At 38.5% G+C, this 21,560-nt stretch overlaps 2 protein-coding genes across 5 annotated transcripts in view; both read left to right on the forward strand.

Annotated features, from left to right (window-relative positions):
• The window catches only part of tln1 (talin 1), a 93,026-nt gene extending 76,524 nt beyond the window's left edge, over positions 1-16,502 (forward strand). Inside the window, exons 51-57 of the mRNA XM_073478713.1 lie at positions 1,605-1,710; positions 5,202-5,326; positions 5,566-5,691; positions 6,470-6,532; positions 6,618-6,800; positions 11,611-11,736; positions 14,953-16,502. Of these exons, the coding sequence (XP_073334814.1) occupies positions 1,605-1,710; positions 5,202-5,326; positions 5,566-5,691; positions 6,470-6,532; positions 6,618-6,800; positions 11,611-11,736; positions 14,953-15,087 (864 nt within the window). The 3' untranslated portion in view covers positions 15,088-16,502. The remainder of the gene's footprint in view (positions 1-1,604; positions 1,711-5,201; positions 5,327-5,565; positions 5,692-6,469; positions 6,533-6,617; positions 6,801-11,610; positions 11,737-14,952) is intronic.
• Positions 16,503-18,737: 2,235 nt separating this feature from the next.
• Positions 18,738-21,560, forward strand: part of tpm2 (tropomyosin 2 (beta)) — a 32,723-nt gene continuing 29,900 nt past the window's right edge. For all 4 annotated transcript variants that reach the window (XM_073478090.1, XM_073478094.1, XM_073478092.1 and 1 more), the window contains exon 1: positions 18,738-18,959. In XM_073478090.1, the coding sequence (XP_073334191.1) occupies positions 18,846-18,959 (114 nt within the window). In that variant the 5' untranslated portion in view covers positions 18,738-18,845. The remainder of the gene's footprint in view (positions 18,960-21,560) is intronic.

The raw sequence follows: 21,560 nt of genomic DNA on the forward strand, positions 1-21,560 counted from the left end.
GAGGAAGCTGCATGTAATGATAAGTTGGCTCCAGTGATGTCACTCAGCAAGTTGCATTGTGGGTTATTTAGGCACAACGTTTTGAAAAGCAGTCCTCTGGTCTCACATCACACTCCAATAACACTGTTGGACTCATTATGGACAGTTGGTTCTGCAGCAGAACCAGAGATATCACCTTTTTTATACTAGAAATTCTTTTTCCTTTTCAAAACTTGGCACCTACATTACCCACAATGATACTTAGCCACTGAGTGACATTACTGAAAGCAGTTTTCAGATTATATGTAGCTTCTTCTGGAGCAGTATATCTCCCCAACACCTGTATAAAACACAAACATTTTAATTCAGTCATTATCTATCCACCCCTACCCACCCCAGCTTCACAGCAAAACATTGTTAAGCCTTGGTCACATTGGTGCCTTCAAAATCACTTGATTCTACATAATTAATATGGGTGTGTGAGGCAATTATGTTATTCCACAGATTCAAAGCCTGTCTTATGTATATCTTTTCACTTAAAGATGAAATGGACTTCTTTTCACCTTCCCCCTCCTAGTGTTTCCTTGTGCTATTACATTTGGCACCACTGTTGCAAACACAGTGTTAGCAACATGACTACCGCTAACAGGCTGGCTACTGTTTATCAAAATGTCCGTCCCTTCACTCTTGTTTTACCACGGTTTCTATTACTCTCCCTCAATCAGCAGGGTTCTTTTTATTTTGCAGTGTAGAGTTTGCACAGTTATTCCAGTTGTTCCACTGTTGCCTATAATGTGCAATCAGTAATTACCTCAGAATGATAAGTAGAAGCAGAATACATACTGGTTTCCACTCAAACAGTCACCAATAAATGGTTGTCTACAAGCACGTATAAGTCAGTACTTCTGTCTGCTGCATTAGTCTGTAAATGAAAAGAATGACAAGGGAAGTTCAGTTTTACTTATTGTGACTAATCAGCGTATGTATGTTGCATATCATGTATTGCAACAATGCCAGAATAGCTGTCATTACATGTGACCATTTGCAGGACTTTGGCTTTTTATACCCTTTAATTTATGTCATTAATTTATCAATTATACCTATAAATCATCTGTGGTGATATCTCAATCATCTGGTTTTTAGTTTATAGCAGTCATATCAGATTTTACAAGTAATGGATAAAATGACAAAATAGACACAGGGAAGTAACATGATTTGTTATAGATTGATTTGTATCCTGCAAAAACATCAGCGAACCTGGATAGCAAAATGGTTTTATTTATTTTTCATCTTAAGTTGAAAATTAAATTGAGATGATCAGCAGAGGTAAAGCAGAAAGCAGTTGGAAGTTCCCTGGAAATGTTGGAAAATAGCAGAATATTATTATTAAATCATATTGATTGGGTCATTTTCAATACATTTTATGGTAAATATTGTGGTTATTTGGGGGCACTTTACAAACAAATTCAAATATTTTACTTGGCAGTTACCACCTACTTTACATGAAATTTCCAAGCCTGTAAAATGAAGTGTTATGTAAACATCTTAAGCATTGGTAATACAGAATGTGAATGTAAAAAACGGTTGAATTACAGGTTATGACCATTTTTTTTCTTCACCCACAGATTATCCAGAAGCCCTCTCATGATCTGAAGCAACAGTTGGCCAACTACTCCAAGCGGGTGGCAGGCTCTGTCACTGAGCTCATCCAGGCTGCAGAGGCCATGAAAGGTATATTAACCTCTGACCTCTTCAATAATAGAATGACAGCAGAACAAAGCTGCATTCTTCAGGGTGTCCCTTTATGTCTGATCTTACATTTAATGGTGTCACTGTCCTTATTGACCAGTCTAAATCAGTCTTTATACATCACCCCTAAACAGACATTTTTACCAGCAGTGAGCTTTTATCATGATCATCAAGACAATTGTTTCATACATGTGTTAAACATTTACAGAATAGCGCTGATGTAATATCAAATAAGAAATTACAGTTGTCCCCTTTCGAACCACTTGGTATACAATTTAAAATTCTGACTTGATGCCACTAGTGAATTAGTAAAAAGGGTAGATTATGCACACTGCCTTTTAGACATACACAAGACTTGTCTTAAGTAGCCCAGCATCAGGTCTTATTTAGAGTACTTCATGTAAATGAGCCCTGGCCCCTGCCAGTAATTTGAAGTACGACTCGTAGATATCCAGCTAAGAGCTCTACAGTTTCACACACTCTGTTCTGGGATCCCCCTCTCAAGAGTGAGGTACAAATTACATTGAACTCAAATGGAGGGAAAGTAATCCTCAGAGCTTTAGATCACAGATTAATGTCCCTGTGCTCTAGTTTAAGAGACATTAGCATTGGTATAAGTTCATGACTTCGCTCAACAGATGATGCAAGTGGGACAACCATAGTGGCTCTGAGAGATGGAGGAGCTGTGATTGATGTGCAGGAATGGGGTTCAACAAGATTTTATCCAATCAAAACCAAGCAACAAATACACATCAAGTGAATTTTATTTAGATCACGTCAATTAACAACTAAAGTTATCCCATGACACTTTTAAATTGAAGCAGGTCTAGATCATACTCTCTGAAGATGTCAAAGAGATAGATCACCAGAGATGATGGGAGCTCATGTCTACTGATAATTCAGTTCACCATGCGCACCTTCAGGCAGAAACTTTAAAAGGTTTAGTGAACGCCACATGAAGGTGATGAAGGTAAAGAAGCTCATTTCAGAGGATTATACATGCTGGGAGAGTCAATGTTGGAAAAAGCTTTTGACACTTGTTGACAAAGTTTGCAAGGAGGAGAAGAAACTACATTAGGTGGTCTCGATGTGATCGACAGAAAAAATGTTGCAGCAGATTCAATCAAAGACACTTTATAGTAGCACTTGACTCTGTGATCCTACCTTACTTTCTCTTTAGGGAATATAGAATATATTAGACTAGTTAAAAGGATATTGAACTGCTGGTCAACATGCAGTCAGTTGGCAGTTAATAAGAATCGCCAACTGGGCCAGGTTCGGACAAAATGTAGAAATCATGTCAGGGTTCGGATCGTGTTTGGTCGCATCAGTAGTTGTTACTGCCTTGATGTAACTCCAGTTCTGTATAAGTACATGCTTAAATAGTAAACATACAATATATGTGCACTATTTAAATGTATATGTATGTATGTTTGTAGTACAGTGCCTTTTTAAGGAAATCTACACTGTTCTTGTCTGTAAACAAGAAAGCTGTAACCATAGTAACAGCCGTGTGACAAAGTAAACAAAGTCAGTGGGGGCGTCGGGTTCGAGTCGGGTTTGGACAAGAAAAAAAAACAGAATTCAGGGCTTGGATAGTAAAATGCATCCCAGGCCACACTCTAGATCAGTATTGGTGCTTTAAGAGGTTCTACTATATTTCTTGTGGTATGAACATAACAAGCTATTTAAAGGCCCCAATTTGTTTAGGGTTCTCCAGACACTACTGTTTTATTATTATTTCAGATGAAGATGTGTCTCTTAATGTTAGGATTTTGAGACTGTATTAAAAGTGAAGTTAGTTGACAAAAAGAAAACAATAGTTATCTTTATTGGGAAAACAGATGCCAACACATTTATTTTACTAGAAAGCATTGTGATAAAGATAATTACAGATAGAAAAGTCAATCAAGCATATTTTTCAGATATCTCATATATATATCTCGGTATTTTCAGGCTGAATGACAGTACACAATATACAGTACATCTTGGTATTTTCTACTAAGTGGGCTGAATGTTCAATTGCAGTCAAAGCTACTGTATATTTGAAATGTTTTATTATAACAGACTGTGAGTTAAAAAAAAATGCAAAGACAGGGTTTTCTTCCCTGTTTGAAAATATACAGCCACAAAAGTTTCTATAAAAATTCTATAAAAGAAATAGCAGGGCTGGAGGTTAACTTTTTTGGCACATAGCACTGGAGCTACAGAGGTTAAAAGTTTTGCAGCACTGGTCACAGAACTGTAGTATGTAGTATGAAAGCATCAAGTGAGTGTAGTTACAAAATTTCAATTTTGTGTTGGGGGAAGTTTAATAAGTAATTTTCAGTGGCCTTTCAAATGAATATAGTACTGAAAAATTGCTTTAAACATCTTATCTTATATAATATTATATTATCTATATGTATTTATTATGATACACATGGCATGGACAGAGAGACCCTGTCTGAATTGCGTGCGTGTTACTGCAGTGATTTTATTCATGGCACAGACAGATTTTGCGTTGCACGTGCAATATACAGGCCCACTGTAGACTGATTAACAGACTTATTAAAATATTGTATTGGCCCTGTGCCTCCCTCAATGTTGCAGGAGAACTTGTGAGTGAGTGAGGCGGGTTTGTCTGGAGAGTGTGAGAGAGGAGAGACGCAAACTGACGTGGCTTTACAGAAGACATGTTGCATCACGCAACATCACACTTTATCCATGTAAACTGTTTTGTCCAAAACTATGTTGTTTGAAAATATATCTATGTCTGAAAAAACTTGTCTTGTCTTGAGCTATTGGTCAGCCCAATGGCCTTAAAGGGGCTCTATGTAACAATTTGTAACAATTTACATGTATTAATCCATTTTTTTTATTGGCCATAAGTGAGCGGAACAACCTGCTTCCAGCAAAACACAAAATTTCCTTCAGAGTCCCTTTAAAATTATATTGCAATATTTTTAGGCTATATTGTGATGCATGATACATATCTCAATATGTTGAAATCTCCTTAAAAGCACTTCATGAATGCTAGGGCTGGGCAACAAAATCAAATATCTCAATATTTATTACCCCCATAAATAGATTTGTGTTAAACAATCATCAGTAATGTGGATATAATGACTAAGTGGTTAAAAACAAGTATTAGAACAAGTGGAACAGTCTGGTGAGTTCAATATGACATCACTTTACAATAATGCAGACTTTAAAACCAGTAAAAGACAACACTTATGTTACCATATAACCATATCTAAAATCTAAGACCATATACAGTCCATATACAATATAGTCTCATATGACAAATAACGATATAATTTGATATATTGCCCAGCCCTGATACACACTAACAATTTCAACAAATACAGTAGTAATGATATAGCATAATTCATAATTCAATGAAAAAAGCAGAATAAAATAAATTATAAAGAATCTGGAAAATAAAGTGGTACAGTAAAGCTTTGTGATTAAGTATATTCTATGTGTTGTAGGCACAGAGTGGGTGGACCCTGAGGATCCCACCGTCATCGCAGAGAATGAGCTGCTGGGAGCAGCGGCAGCTATTGAAGCAGCTGCCAAGAAACTGGAGCAGCTGAGGCCCAGGACCAAACCCAAGGTCAGAGGGCTTTTTACAGAGCAGCAGCATTCACACTGAGCCTGTTAACCTTACCACAGGGTCACATACAGTGTACATCTTCGTCACACTATGAATGATTACTGGACACCAGCTTACAGTGTTGTAAACCAGCCCAGTTCACTTTTTTTAAGGAAGGGGCCTTTATATGTGAATAAATGTTTCAAAGATCTGTAACACAACGTGCTTATTAACTGTTGGTGTCCCTCTCTTATAATCAGGAGGCAGATGAGAGCTTGAACTTTGAGGAGCAGATTCTGGAGGCTGCCAAATCCATCGCAGCTGCCACCAGTGCTCTGGTCAAAGCAGCTTCAGCAGCACAGAGGGAGCTGGTGGCTCAAGGGAAGGTATGATGGAATCCAGCTAAAGGATGAATATTCTCTTAGCTCTTACTATAAAGTCAATTCTGAAGACATCAGGCATCGTTCCACGGAGAAATGGTTAAAGTCAGTGAGTTTCTCATGTGATGTCCATAAACCCCAAAACGTGGTTATACTGTAATGGTACATTTTTGGAGCACACCTGTCTTTCCTACAATAACTGTTTCACAAACATGTAGTTGAGGTCTGCCAGCCCTAAAAGAGACAACATGAAGAAATGTTTGATACATTTTTTTAGTTTTTTTATTTATTTGAGTCAATCAGACATTTCTTTAGATGTATTATCATAAACATTTGTGAAACACCACACAAATGTGAAGGATTGGGTCCCATGTACAGACAACAGCTGGACAACAAACATGCTTTTGTGTTTATGAAGGACCAATTCACATGGTAACAAGCTGACAGAACAAACCAGTTTTCAGGCCTTGAAGAAAACTTCTAGTCATTCTCATTTTTGTTTTAGCTGGAACTTTCTTTAATTTTCTGAAGAGAAGGATCCAGCTTGAACTTTACCTGAATGTAAACATGTAGACAAGCCTTAATTATTTGTCTTATTTGCCAATTTAACTTTTTCCACTCCATTGAACCAAACAGAAGTAGCTCATCATTGTCAATCTTAACCACAAGCCTGTTTCCTTCATTCCATCCTGTGCATTTTATGTTTCTGATATCCATGAATGCTTTGGACTTAAAATAGGAATTAATCCATTATAATTCTGAACCTGTTTTCCTGTATTTTCAGGTGGGAGCGATCCCAGCTAATGCAGTGGATGATGGACAGTGGTCTCAGGGGCTTATTTCAGCTGTAAGTCTCCTACCTAAAGCTTTATCTAATCATTATTTGAAGTTATTAGTAAAACATCTTACTGACAATGCCTTTGACTCTTCAGGCTCGAATGGTTGCTGCAGCAACCAACAATCTGTGTGAAGCAGCCAACTCAGCGGTGCAGGGACATGCCAGCGAGGAGAAGCTCATCTCGTCAGCCAAGCAGGTGGCGGCCTCCACCGCTCAGCTGCTGGTGGCTTGCAAGGTTAAGGCTGACCAGGACTCCCAGACCATGAAGAGGCTCCAGGTCAGAACTGCACATTAATGTCTATCAAGCTGATTTACAAACACATGCCCACTCCTGTGGTACTACAGAGATGCTTCATTCCTCAAGCTATGGGACTCCTCTACTCATCTTCCACTCTAACAAAAAAACTATTTTTTATGATGGTTTGTTTTATGTGTAGCATAAAAAAAACACAGCTTGCATTTCGTTTTAAATTCACCCTTGTAAAGATGTCAAAAATAGAGGCAAAGGATCTGCGTTAGTTAGCATGGTGACAGAGCTTATCTGAACTTGTTCCATTTTCTCAAGACGGAAAAGGCAGGGTTAGTTCCAAAGTAAGCTCACTAACCCTCTAATCCTCCCAGTCGTCAGACTGACATCTGATATTGGCAAAATTCAAAGTGAGTTGTGTGATCCTCATCTGTTCTGTGAGTGATTCAGACCTACAGTACCTGCTGAGGGAACAATGACATTAGTCATTCTGCAACAGCTGAGGTTGGAGAGCAGTCTATTAATAGGCTGGAGTCTGAATGTTTAGGATTACAGGTGAGCTGCATGATCTGTACAGCTGCTACATCAGGATTAGCATGTTCTATATTTAGCACAGGTAAGAGTTCTCTTTACATAGTGCTGCAAGTTCAGTAGTTTTTTAAAGGGGTAAAGCTCCAGAGATTTAATATTGCTATTACATATAGTTGGGGGACTCACAAGATACGGGTTAAAAAACAGCAAGAGAGGCTGAGACATCCAGACTATTAGTCCCTAGTATGACTCAAGATGCAAAAAAAAGGTCCTCCATTGCCCTTAATGCAATAAATAGGAACTTTCTGGTAGTACCTCCATGCCAGGTGAACTCATATTTCAAACCCCACACTTTATAGCAGTTTGTAACTCATGCTTTCTGATATAAACTTGTCTCCATATCCAAACTAGTGAAAGTTAGCCCTGATTACCTTTGTGTTATATTGGTGGAGTGTCCCCTTTTTCCTCTTAAAATGCACTGAAAGCATAGAGTCACAGATGGAAATAATGTACTGTAGCAGTGAAGGTTGTTGTGACCTTTATGTGTAACTGATGCGGTCAGTCCCAAGACATAACAGAAACTACAAGTATCTCCTGTCACCCCATCCACCCAAAAATACTATCTTTAAGTCTGCATGTAGCTGGGAGCACATCAGCCTGCTCAGGCCTTCTCATATTCTCTGATCCAATCAGCAGTGGCTTATCTCCTCCTCTTCTGGGCCTGCAGCTGCCACCACAGTAATTCCCATACATTTATGTCTACAGGAGCTCTGGAAACAATCCACCAGTTCAGCCATGGCACCAAGAACTGGAAACATTAGCCATGATCTATGATTACACCAGCAGCATTTGCTCTCTTCACTCTTTGCCATGATGCTTTTTAAGGTTATAATTATTCAGAGTGCTGAGTAATGGACGCTCTCTCAGCTGAATGTGTGAATAGCTGGCTGTTTAGACTGTTCTTGACTGCATGTGGGTGGGGGACAGAACTGGGTGATAGATGTAACCAAGTATATTTACTCACACACTATGCTCAAGTACAATTTTGAGGTATTTGTACCTTACCTCAGTATTTTTATTTTCTGTTTAATTTAATTGTACTTTAATTAGTTAAATTACATTATGACTAATAATGAATAAATTACCTTGTAGTTACTTTGCAGGTTACATGCTGCATCAGAGCCAAATTAGAGCATTTTTAGATTCAGGAACTAATGGACTAATGGAGGAGGAGGCCAGGATCTTGCCAGACGGTTGTCTCTGCGAAGTCCATTGATTCCTGATTATGGATACGCCTAAGGGCATTATCCCGCTAATACCAAGGTCACTAGCGAAAGAAAAAAACATTAGGATAATTAATGTATAGTTTTGTGTGTTTTGCAATTAAAATAAAAAATAAACAAGCAATATCTCTCTTTCCCCTGCAACACCTGAGAGTTTGACTAATTACTCAAACAATAATTGCAATTCCATAAACTTGTTATGTATTAGAAACGTTCACTACTCCACTAAATAGGACAGACCTTAGCTGTGGCTTGGCAATGTAGATAAACTGGTAGATTAACTCAGCTAGCTAAAAGCTAACGTGATTCTAATTTCACAGCAAAGGTTCAAAGTAAATAACATTGCGTACAGTTGACAAACTGTAAATATAATTTCACAGCATGTTAACAACAAGAGCTAGCTAACCAGCCATGTCTCTGTACCCAAATCAATAAAAAAAGTTCTCGAACAAATGACTGGCCGGCAGCAGCCTAAAGTAGAGAATTGAATAGCAAATGAGATGTGGGACGATCACCTGATACAGTAAGCTCAGAGGGACACTGCAGCAGGCTGAAGTGGGGAGGAAACACACATTAAACCAGTTATTTAAATCAAACAGGGTTTACACACCTTTTTATGAGTTATCCATTACTTATTATGGACAGTTAGCCAGCGGACGCTTAGGATACCCACTTTTTAATTTAAGCTTCAATGCACCACCCTGTGGTGCATTGAAGGACTGCATTTTGTTTTGTAAGGAAAATATTCATTTTTTTTTTTTTTTTTTATTTAAATTATTTTAAATGTCAAGGTGTCTGCAGCCAGCTGATGCCAATTTCAGATACAGGATATAGCGCATTAATTTAGGATGGTGAAAGGACAGTTTCATGGAACTACTTGAGGAGTTCCAGAGGTATCCCTATATCACAAGTTAGTTCACCCCCTCCAGCCAATCAGAATCGAGTATTCACCCAGACCATGGTATAATATACAATACAGTATAGGTGCAACGCTTTTGTTTTTGCACCGATTTTAAGTAAAAGATTTAGACTTTATGCCCAAGACGAATAATTTCTTTCCGATTTTGAGCTCAAATTTGTCTTTTTGAGCACAGATTCAGTTTAAACATTAACTTGTATTTTGTTCTGCTTCTTTTTTGTTTTTTATTTCAACTTATTTGTAACTCAACATCATTGTAAAGGAGAGTAACTTCAATGGTTCTTGGTGGTTAAATAAAGGTTTGTACTTGTCAACAGTTCAAACCTTTGCCCTGCCAAGACAATCCATCCACCTGACAGCTGTGACATATCAAGATGCTGATTAAACAGCATTATTATTGCTGTCTGGTTACACCTAGTCTGTGGTTGTGAGGCCGGTTAGATGCACTGCCAAATTCTCAGGAACGACATTAGAGATTGCTTATGGTAGTGAAATGAACATACAGTTAACAGACAGCAGCTCTGGCAGACATTACCGCAGTCAGACACCATTTGCACGCTCCTTTAAAAAATTGTGACGTCACAGTGTTGTGTACAGTTTTGGTACCACTCATAGGCAAGCGATTTGGTGCACTGTGCCGTGTGCAGGCACATATGACTTTCTCTATTTGGGGAAGGTGATAGTGGTACAAATAAACCAGCTGAGCCACTCCACCCAGCACCTGCAAGTTCAGGCAGTCCACAAAGAACCCAAACAAGCAGAAATACCCCAAAGCTCGGTTTATGACAAATGAATACTGTAAGGAGTAGTAGAGCGTCCGAGTTTTCATAATGTTTCTATATTTTGTTGATACTAGTTTATTTTTCCCCTATTATTTGATTTGAAAAATATCAATAATAGCCACACACAATTAGCATAAGCCAAGAGGGCACCAAGGGAAGTGTTAGAGCCACTGGCGTGTTCATATGAGCAGAAAAAATCTTTTTAAGTATGGATACAGTCTTAGCCCTAGTGGAATTATGGTTTATAATGTCGAAGCTCAAAGTATAATTTTGTTTCCTGCATAATAAACAGCATCACTCCTGACAACCCATAACAATCTGGAAATTGAATTATCTCATTCCCATGCTTTAAGAAAGTTATTAAACTGTGGCCACACATGATATATTTTTTTCTCAGATCACCAGATGGTCACATTGCATCAGTGTGCTTTACAATTTGTACAGTGTACGACCACGTCTGTCCTCAGACCCTCAATTTGAGTAAAGACAAACTATCCCCACCCTATCCCAGGAGGGTCAGACATGCAAGAAATGTGGTGTGTACAGAACAGACCAACAAATCACAGAGCATACAGATTATGATGATTACTCGTCACTTGTGTAGACAGCTGTATTGATTTAAACTTATGAATGACTACAAAACACTGCTGATATGAGTCCACTATGACAGTCCCAGTTTAGTTAGAGAGCTCTGTGGGCTCTGTGTACAGCTTATAAAGGGATCTTAAGGACCAGACTAACAGCAACATTCCAGCCGAAGATAAATCAATAGAGGACTCACTTATGTCTGTGTGACTGTACCGTCCTCTGCCAGCTCAGTTTCTGATTTCAGCCCAAGGACCCGCAAAAGGAGAAAACTCTGCTTTGTTAGATCCTAACTGCCCAATGAGAGAGATGTTTAGCCTTGAGTGTAGTTGAGCAGGCTGCTCCTTGTTGCCTTTTACAGCTATGCTCAGACGCTGAGCAGGAAAAAACCTGTTATGGTTTTCTCTCTGAGCACCGGGGAAAGTTATCATTCCCTTTCCAGGAGTTGTTGTGCACAAGACACAGCTGATGTGTCTGCTGCTTCAATTCTGCACAAGTCTGTTTCCACATTCCCTCAAAGACTAAATCATGGTCCATGATTAAGGACAGCAGAATCTGTTTAGCACTGCTTTTATAATGTACCTGTATCTTTTTAGTTTGAGGAAAAACAACTAAAATCAGGGTCAGCTTACTAGCTTTTTCTGGAGCTTTGAACCATGAAAAGCTCCAGAAAAAGCTAGTGGGAGGACTTGGAGCTACGAATGAACTTTGAATTAACTTAATTTTTTGTGTTTTTGCAGGCTGCTGGAAATGCTGTGAAGAGAGCCTCTGATAACCTGGTGAAAGCAGCACAGAAAGCAGCGTTTGATGCTCAGGATGACCAGGCTGTGGTGGTCAAGAGTAAGATGGTGGGAGGCATCGCTCAGGTGAGAAAAAGATCTCAAGCACACAGCAGGAGCACAAATTTGAGCACAGAGCATGTAAGACATGTTTTCCTGCAGCTTTGTGAGGATGTGCCACTATTTATTAGTTCTGTTTTCCGACATTTATTACTCAGTGTTTGGTGATTTATTTTTTAGATAATAGTTCTACATAGTTTTGAGAAAAAAAAAGGACTTTAAAGCTGGATTCTGTGCGTGCAGGCACAGCTACTTTGGATTTTTCATTAAAGATATTTTTTGCTTCTTTTGTCACATTATCCATTCAATCTTCTGTAACTCAACTCTGACACCTCTGGCGCTTTCGCCTTCAGTCTCACACTTTCACACTGCTCAACCAATTCTCCCATCAAAACACCCCAACAGCAACACGGCTGTTACATATGTAACCCAAGACTCTATGAGCTGTTAAATTACTCTGACTGGTGCGTGATCATAAGCAGCGGGAAGGCGGAATCAGAGGGGGTCGCTGTCTAAGCACCAAATCTCCACTTGGGCCCCCGCATCTATGGTTAAATTCCCCACTAATTGATGTATTGACGTCACTGTGCAATAAAGTGTTCACAGGTAAAAGTATATTATGATATACAGCTGACCTGAAGAAATGTAACCTCCAACACAAAAATGACAATTACTTATATAAACCACCAAAGTGTTACAAAGACTAACAAACAGTAACAGTGATAAGTTCTGTGTTCCTACATCGTTCTTCTCATCTAGCTCTTCCTTTCAACACAACTGTGTCCACAACGATGATGGAACAACGTGTAATGTTAGTGCAAGCAGTAGCAACAAACTGCTAGTGCTACCAGCCTGACAGTGGCTAGCTATAGGAGGACGAAATTTTACAAAGGGACTGTCATATGTACGATGTTCATGAACTTGTTCAGAAGATTTTGTTCTATGGAGGACAGTGGATTACATAAAAGGAATACACTAAACTGCAGCAGGCTGAACAGTGAGTGAAACATCCATAATTAGTTTGAACTTAAATTTTGGTTATGAAGAAATCAGCTAGTATGTGAGGTTGGTCTGATGTTTAACTCCATGCTTACCACATCTCAGCTCCAGTCTGTGTCACTGCCTGCTTGTGTTAGACTGTCTGCTTTGAATTTGAATTCCTTGTAGTGATGCAGTCTGATGTGTCTATTTTATGTTCATGTTATTCCCGTGTAAGAAAGACATGGTGCTGACACAGTGCACCTGACATGACTGGCAGCTGACGACTTGTCAGACTGTTGCTGGCCATTGGCTGTAGTGCTGAACCGTTCATCAATCAGTGGATGTAAAGTGCTGCATGCTGTCCTCTGTGCTGAAATGACTGGATGCACTGGCATCCTGTTTTCTTTTATTGTTCTTCAGAACAAGCTTGTCTGATGTGGCCTCACTGTTTTTTTGCTTGGCAAGTGGCAAGTGACAATTTGTGATGTGGATATGAAAGGACAGGCCAGGACAGGTTAGGATAGGAAAGGGTAGAATATATCAGCTTTTAAAATGACTCCATCAGAATGGCCCCTTGAGAATGCTCCACTGGTGTTGAAACAACTAACCCAAGACATCAGTATGTCATGGTTTGGGCTCGGACTTGGCAGTTAACTGTCTTTCTTCAATGTAGTTTAACTGCTAGCTTATGACCATGTAGTTTACTACTCCCTGACACTGCATTCAGGTGGTTATCTTCTGGTCATTTGGTACTCATTTTATTAATTCTTTACTGTTTATGAGCGGGGGCTATGGATTAATCTTCATCCAGTTCTTTATTGATCTTTTATCACTGCATGCTTTTTGCATGGACTTTATGGATGGACAGTACTGCATTACCGCTACCACTGCTATGCTAAATGAAGGAACAAGAATATTTACAAGTCAAAACAATACAGTTTTGATTGTTCCAGAGGTGGAGGGCATTTATTTATTTATTTTTTGTCAAGTGTTACATACTAGATAACAACAGCTGCATGTCTTTTTAAACCCTGATGGTGAATTCAGTCCAAATATGTGCACGTGATTAAGTGAGTATTCGTGTACATGTAATGCCATCAAAATTTCACTCCAGCCAGGTACCCAAAGCTGGCAACCCTGCTACTGTGGTTATCTAAATGTTCAAGAACATAATGAACATAATGTAACTCTTTAATGCTAAATTTGATTGAAACTAAATTTGGGGATGTTGTACATACATGCACATTTCACATATGTAACAAGTTTACTTCCAGAGGGTGCTCCAGTAACAATGTAACATGATAATTAAACTTCATACATACACTCTCCATGAGTGCCAACAGCCCCATTGGACTTTTGGATCTCATGTTAAATTAAGTCAGCTGGACTGCCTTAACTGCTGCTGTCATAGGTTAGGTCTTAGCCTGGTGGCTAAGTTAGGCATTTCATGCTTTTAAAGGATAAGTTGGCCCAAAAATGAAAATGCAGCCATTAAGTACTCACCTTAATGCCGATGAAAAGTCGGGTGAAGTTTTGTAGGTCACAAAACATTTCTGGAGCAAAACAGCATTGCAACATTCACCTAAGGTGCGTCACCAGTCCCTTTGCCAGATGAGAATGTCTGTTGTCAGTATGATACTGCAAAAAATTATTATTGAAACCATTTCAAATATTCAGTATATATATGATTCGATATCGATATTCGATATTTTTTACTTTTGACAACACTCTTCTGAAGTAGGAAAGATCAGTAAAGACAACCAACTCTTCTTTTCTTTAGTTTTATCACTGTGCCAAAAAGTTAATAATGTTTATTTTTCAAATAAAAGGTTCTCTAACATTAAGTGTTGTATGAATTGATTTGAATTCAAGGCAGAGCAACTTTATTTACAGAACTATTAACTCCTTTCACATAGCCAGAGGATGAGTCACATTTGTCATCACGAAAGCGCTGGTAAAACAGGGAACAGTAGAAAGCAGCAGATCATATACCTCATCAGACAACATCCAGAAGACATAGAAAATGTTTGAAAAAGTCTTAATCAGTAATATTCTGAATCAGACGCAGTTTTTCCAAAGGCTGATAACAGAAGCTGCTAAGGAGTGAGAGATCTCACTTCTTCCTGATGCGCACTACTGATCAGGCAGCTGACTGGGCTCAGACCACACGAAAGCCACAAACAATGGTTCATTTTTGAATACCTTTTACTTCAGTCTCTCTTTTAAACTCTGTGCTGACTGAATGATTGTGTTGTGTTGCAGATCATCGCCGCTCAGGAGGAGATGCTACGTAAAGAAAGGGAGCTTGAGGATGCCAGAAAGAAGCTGGCAATGATCAGACAGCAGCAGTACAAGTTCCTTCCCTCCGAGCTGCGGGAGGACGGCCAGGAACAGTGAGAGTTTGTGTGACCCAACACATCAGTAATGCAATAATGATCCATGGAATGCTCAGGACCTTCTCCCAGCTACATGTAGAGGAAGGAGGCTTCATGCTTCCGTAGAGACGTAACATTAGGCAGATTGACTCCAATTCCACAGTGATGTATCAGGATCATTATTATCATTCTATTTCTGTATTTAATTTTCAGTCAACAGCTTAATAATGCCATTGATTATGAATTTTGATCATACCAAATTATATGAATATATATACTTTAAGCGCTTATTAAGATGTCTTTAATTATGATCATTTACTTTTCAATATATCAGCTCTCTTTTCATCTTTCTTTATCTGGATTGCATGTCTTTGTTGGTACATGCTGTGTGGCTTCATAAGATGACGAAGGCAAGCACATTTCTTTTTTCTATGCAAACTATGCATAATCTATGCAAATTTTCCATGCATTTTTTTGTGTGTGTACACGTTCAGAGGCTAAAACTCTGTGGTCATATGACGATGATAATATTCAGCATGTTACATTTTATACTGTTCAAATCCGATACATGGACAATGAAATAAATGTTGCAGTTTTTAAGTTGAGATTTGAAAATTTAACTTTGCGGTCGAACAAATCAAATCAAGGAATGCAAGATTGAGCTATTAAATGTATTAGAAAGGTATCTTCATATATGTTGCTATCTTCGTAAAAAATATTTGTGAAAGTGTTTTGATTTGAACAGCTGCAGTATTCAGGCATCAGAGGACTTGTTTGTGTAAAGATTATGAAGCCATATATTTAACTTCAAGACATTTGACATCATATAGACTGTATTTGGGTGCTTGGTGTCTAGCAAGTCACTCCAGGAACATGTTCTCTGTGCCAATGTTAGTGCTTGATGCAGTGCTTAATACTCTCTAGAGAATTCCTGTCATAGTACAATCCCAGGATTCTGCTTCTACTCTGAGGTATACATGATCTGTTGGCTACCTAATGATTTCCTGTGCATTATTATTTACATAGAGTTCAGTTTATTTTTCATTACCAAGGCCCTCACGTTAGCTCAATCTTTGTTCCTGGTAAATGTGTGCTTATAAAGTGCCTTCATAATTGATATGACAAGTATCATTAACTGATGCCAACCTTTACCTTCTTAGTGCACTTACTTCATAACTCATTCCAATAATTTATCAGAACATCATTTAATTCCACCCTTACACCACATGTGTCTTTATTTTCTTTTACGTATTATTTTTAGAACATGGCACAACTATTACAGTTTGCCTACTATAAAAATGACTGTAATCATGCAAAGCCTTTTGTCTTTTGTTCACATTTTGACTTAACCATGTTATAAATGCTGGTGTACAGCAGCACCACTTCATTGGCACTGTAACAGAGATTTATATTCAATAAAGCCAGTTTTCAGTGAAACTGTTGACATCAATTTTGTAGTTTGACATGAACTATTTCCTATCCCACCCTGCTCACAGGAGAAAGAGGTTCCACTTCCTCAACAACACTTTTTAGAGTTACACTTGTGTAGAGCTCCTGTAAAGACATCAAGGTTCAAGGTGATTTATTTTTAATTATACAACACAAGGTTGCATCACAAAATTAAAGTTTGTAACTCCTTCATGCTAGGCAAACATAAAACATATATAGTTAATTATATACATATATACAGTAACATGTAGTGCATATTCTTTAATTCAACAAGATGGTGATGATAACATGCTCGACATCTTCACATTTAAAGCTCAACATCTAGTAAATGCTGTCCATCAACTTTGACTGCATGTGAACGCCAAGAATCAGTGATGTGAACAGAGTCCACCTCTGCTTGTCCCGCTGTAGTCCTGGAACAGCTCGAGCCAGGATGTGGTGGTGGAGACAGGTCTGTAAAGATGTGGGAACAACAGTCTCTGATTTCCTGTTGACCAGCCAGTCCAATTCCGTCCATTTTATTTCCCTGTGACCGGACATCAGCCAGGAGCAGCCTTTAATCCAAAATGGATTGGCATGGATGTTATTCTGACTCTTCCTCTCCTCCCTGGGGCGGTCCTGCTGGTCAGGCTGGATGGTTGAAAGGTGCCATAGGCAGTGATTGTCTCAAAGTCTGCTGCTCTTCATCCAAAACCAGAACCATCTTCTACAATGCTGATGAATGTATTTCTGTGGTGAAATTCAAAGAAGCTTCCGTCCACTGTATCTGTATGTACTGTATGTAGCAGGGGGTTATATTTTCTATAAATCTATAAAGTGTTCTTTTTCATTAGATAATCATACAGTGTTTTATTCATACAGTATATGACGCAACTAACACATTATTGAGGATGAGTAAGGAATGGACAGAATAACCTTCTCCAGCAAAAATAAGGTTAAATAAGGAGTACTTTTAACCCTGCCCCTGCCCCCACCCCCCCACCCCCTTTTCTCTGAATTATCTCCAATAGTCCTCTGCTAGGATAACACTGGATCCAAGGTTTTCTCTGTGTTAATTTGATTAATCACGGATGTCTCTGTTAAGATACACCATGTAAGCACATCACCTGAAACACAACCCACAAAAGTGTATCTTTTCATTCTGTGCATCCCTGACTGTTTTATGCCCACCCAGCATGCTCTGATTGACGACAGGGCTCAAAACTTGAAAGTAGATTGGACAGATGGAAATCGAGTGTAGGGAAAAGGAACGTTGTTTTTTGTTGTTTTTATTGTATGCAGGTAATTTTCTGTTTTCAGGTTACATGCAGGTTATGTAGACATTCTAAATCTAACTTCCACTGCTTGAAATGTAACCTTTCTGTCTTGCTCATTTTCCACTTTCTAAGTTTATTTTCTTCAGCTCTTCAGTTTTGTGTATTCAGTTTCATTTTTTAGGTCTTCAAATGAACATTTCATGATATACAGTTAATTATTTAATTTACTTTTCAGTTTTTTAAATCACAATTGTTTCAGGTTGGTGAAGAGTGTAACAAATGTCCCATGCAATACATTTACTTTAAAGTTCTGTACATGGGTACAAATGAAATGAGTACTTACCCAGGCCGCATTGCAACGTTTATTCAAGGTCGAAACAATGTTGTGGATCAAGGTGCGCTCAGTTAAAACCTTGTTTGCAGTTGGATCAACATACAGTAACACTGACTGAATCTGAACCACATACAAATGAAATCGAACAAAAAATAGTATTAAAGTTGAAACAAATGCAGAATAGAAGTATTTTCACAAGTGGTCTCTTTCCGATCAACTGTAGACTACTTATACATACAAACTCATACTGCAGGCCATAGCCTATATATAGCCTATATAAATAATAATCATTGTGGTTGTTTTTTATTTTTCATTATTTCTGATTTAGATTTTTGAAGTGGGCTCATGATCAAAATGATAATAACATGCTGATGTTCCATAGATATGTTGGATGTGAGGGTAGGTGTATCATTTGTTTCCTTTGCCGATGTCCCAGGTGGAGAGCTGACACGTACGAATGTAGTGAAATGGATGTATACAGACCTGATCTGATCACACGTGGTGAGGACATACGACACGCACTAAATATGGGCAACATCCAAGTGCGGATCCACATTGGAAAAAAAAAACCCAGTATGGGGCTCGTGCAGCTGGTATTCCATCCTCGAGCTCAGCGAGCAGCTTACACAAGCCCTAACGCGCTCCTATCCACATCTGCCCCCGCTACAGACCGGTGCCTGTCTCTGTCCGGATAACTGAAAACACTTCTCCTTCTGCTGAGAAAACACAAACTCAAGAAACATGGAGGCCATCAAGAAGAAAATGCAGATGCTGAAGCTGGATAAAGAGAACGCGATAGACCGGGCAGAGCAGGCTGAGGGGGACAAGAAAGGAGCAGAGGACAAATGCAAACAGGTACAGTAATAACCTATGTGCACTTCATTAGCAGCTTAATCAGTTTGTCACCTGAAATTAAAGGAAGCAATGTTTTTAGAGGCTTTTGCTGTATATAGGAATGTCTTTGGTTCTAGATCTTGTGAAATGTAGCCTAATATAATGAAGCACTTTTCTAAACAATATATCAAATATGGATCAGGCTTTAAGAATGATGAACATAAAAAGTGAAGTCAAACAAACAGCAAATAAGAAAAATTCCAAGTTTGTATGTTAAGTTTGTAAAGAGTTTTAAGCAGAGACTGAATGTATAACAGCAGCTAATTCACAGGCAGTGAGTTCAAACGCATGCTGGATTTAACCAGTCTGATTCTTTGCACCATCAAGAAGGACCTGTGAGCTGAGGAGCAGGGAGGGTGGGTATTGAGAAAAATCACTAGGATCCATTAAACCAAGACTATAGTCTAACTCCTGACAGATGAGAGACCAAAGTCTTCTGCCTTTTTTGAACTCATAAACATTAAAGCACTTCACAGTTTTGCTGTTACAGCCTTACTTGGTCTGGTATGACCACAGGTAGTTGAGTAATGAAGTCACTGAGTCACTTTGCTGACTATACTTTTTTGTGCCACTTCTCTTTAGCATATACCATTAACTCAAAGTTGTGGCCACTGGCCAGTGTTCAGCCAAAGCTATATAGTCTTGCCTAAAAGTTGATGAACAAAATGTTAGGATGCTCACTTAAATGCACATGTGACCATTCCTCCTCGTTTCAGATGCAACCTAGTACATTATAATGAGTTTATTGTCTGACATTAGTTTAGTACATATACTGTACATTGTAGCAGCATATCTACCAATATGTATCCAAGAAACTGCAGTACAGAAATCTTAGAGATCATTGAAAAGTTGATGCAGTTTGTCTGAGGGCACTGACAAGTTTATTTTTCACACTGAAAATGTCCCAATCAATAGATATCTCGGTCACAATTCTTTAAGAACAAATTTGTATTTTAATACATTTTTGTTGCCAAGTAATGCTTTAATTAGATAGTGGACAGTCCCTGGCCGTATGTGAACTGGTATGTTGCAGAATGGTCGGCTCCTTAGACCAGGCCTATTCAACTACTTTTTTAGAAGGGCCAGATTTGAAAAAGTGTCGAGGGGGCCAGACATATATAGACATTTACATAGGGCCCTATGAATCCCTATTAATCTACTGTATGAATGTTGAAATGTTGCCATTTTTTCATAATGTCTGATTTGACAACAGAATTGACTAGAAAAATCTAAGTTGTCACTCTGTTCAAACAGCACCAATGATTTTCCTTATGGAGGATGGGCCACATCAAAGAGCTTCAGATTTATTGTCTTTCAGTTGAACATAATTTTGGACTCAGCTATCTAAGTAACTGTGGGCTGTCTTTGTAACAATGGTAATAGATATTAATAATGTGGCCTAGGGGCAGCGTACTGAAAAGAAGATGAGTCCTTATATGAAACCTTGTGGTACACCATATCTCAAAGAATTATTGAAGAATTAATATATACAGGGCCAGTGTCTTATCAGAGAGGTAAGAAGGGAACCACTGGAGGGCTGTATCTGTGACCCTCTCATTTTTCTTAAGACAATTACTTGAAATGTCTACTGGATCAAAAATAACTGAAATGACAAGACTTCCACAGTCAGTGTTTGGCGACAAAAGTGTTGCACTGAACTTTACAATTCTTATTCTTGGCAATCACAGTCCATGAAATCACATTGTTGTCTTGACTGCACAGAATGGCACAATTTGAAGACACAGGACTGAATGTGTGTGCATGTTTTTTAAACAGTTAACTAGTGCAATGGAGATGGAAATAAATAATGACAAAAGTCGTTCAGTGAAGCAGTTTATATAATCTTAATTATACTCTTATCTCATGTTGTAAATTGTCACATCATATAGTAAAATGTGATACAGCAGCATATGAACCTTTATGTATTTCAGCAATAAAACAGGAAATGCAAAAACTGCAAAGTAAATTGGAAAGGAAGCTTTGACCTGATAGCCTGTTAGCTATTGCATACAATAAACAAAAGGAATTTACATAAAGCTTTAACGTAATATTGTCATGGCCTCCGAATGGTGCCACCTATGGTTGATACTGTTAAAAACCATTTAGAAAGAACTTGATTTCATGTCCCTGGAAACAATTGAGGTCTAACTCTAGTCATACAAGATGTGATAATGGTGAATTTGTCAAGGAACATACTCTATGACCCAAGACTGTGACAGCTCAGTAAGTAAGTCTGAGGTGGACATTTGGATTCAGCCATATTCTGACCAACCAGTGAACATCACCATTCAGTTCATGCAATATTTGCTAAATGCTAAATTCTGCCTGCTAAATCCAGCAACAGTTTTCAACTGTGAACTGAGAAATTAGTAAAGGCTTGTTGTTTCAGCTTAACAACATTGTGATGTTCTTTTATTGACGGCATGTGTCTCTCCTGTGTGTCCCCACAGTGTAACTGACAAGATTAGGTAGCAATCAATGAAAAGATTGCAATTATGTTGCAAACACTATGAGATTTTCAGGTAACCTTCTCAGAAAATATGACAGTTTCACGTAACCACA

Source organism: Pagrus major, chromosome 12, assembly GCF_040436345.1.
Source record: "Pagrus major chromosome 12, Pma_NU_1.0".
NCBI lineage: Eukaryota > Metazoa > Chordata > Actinopteri > Spariformes > Sparidae > Pagrus > Pagrus major.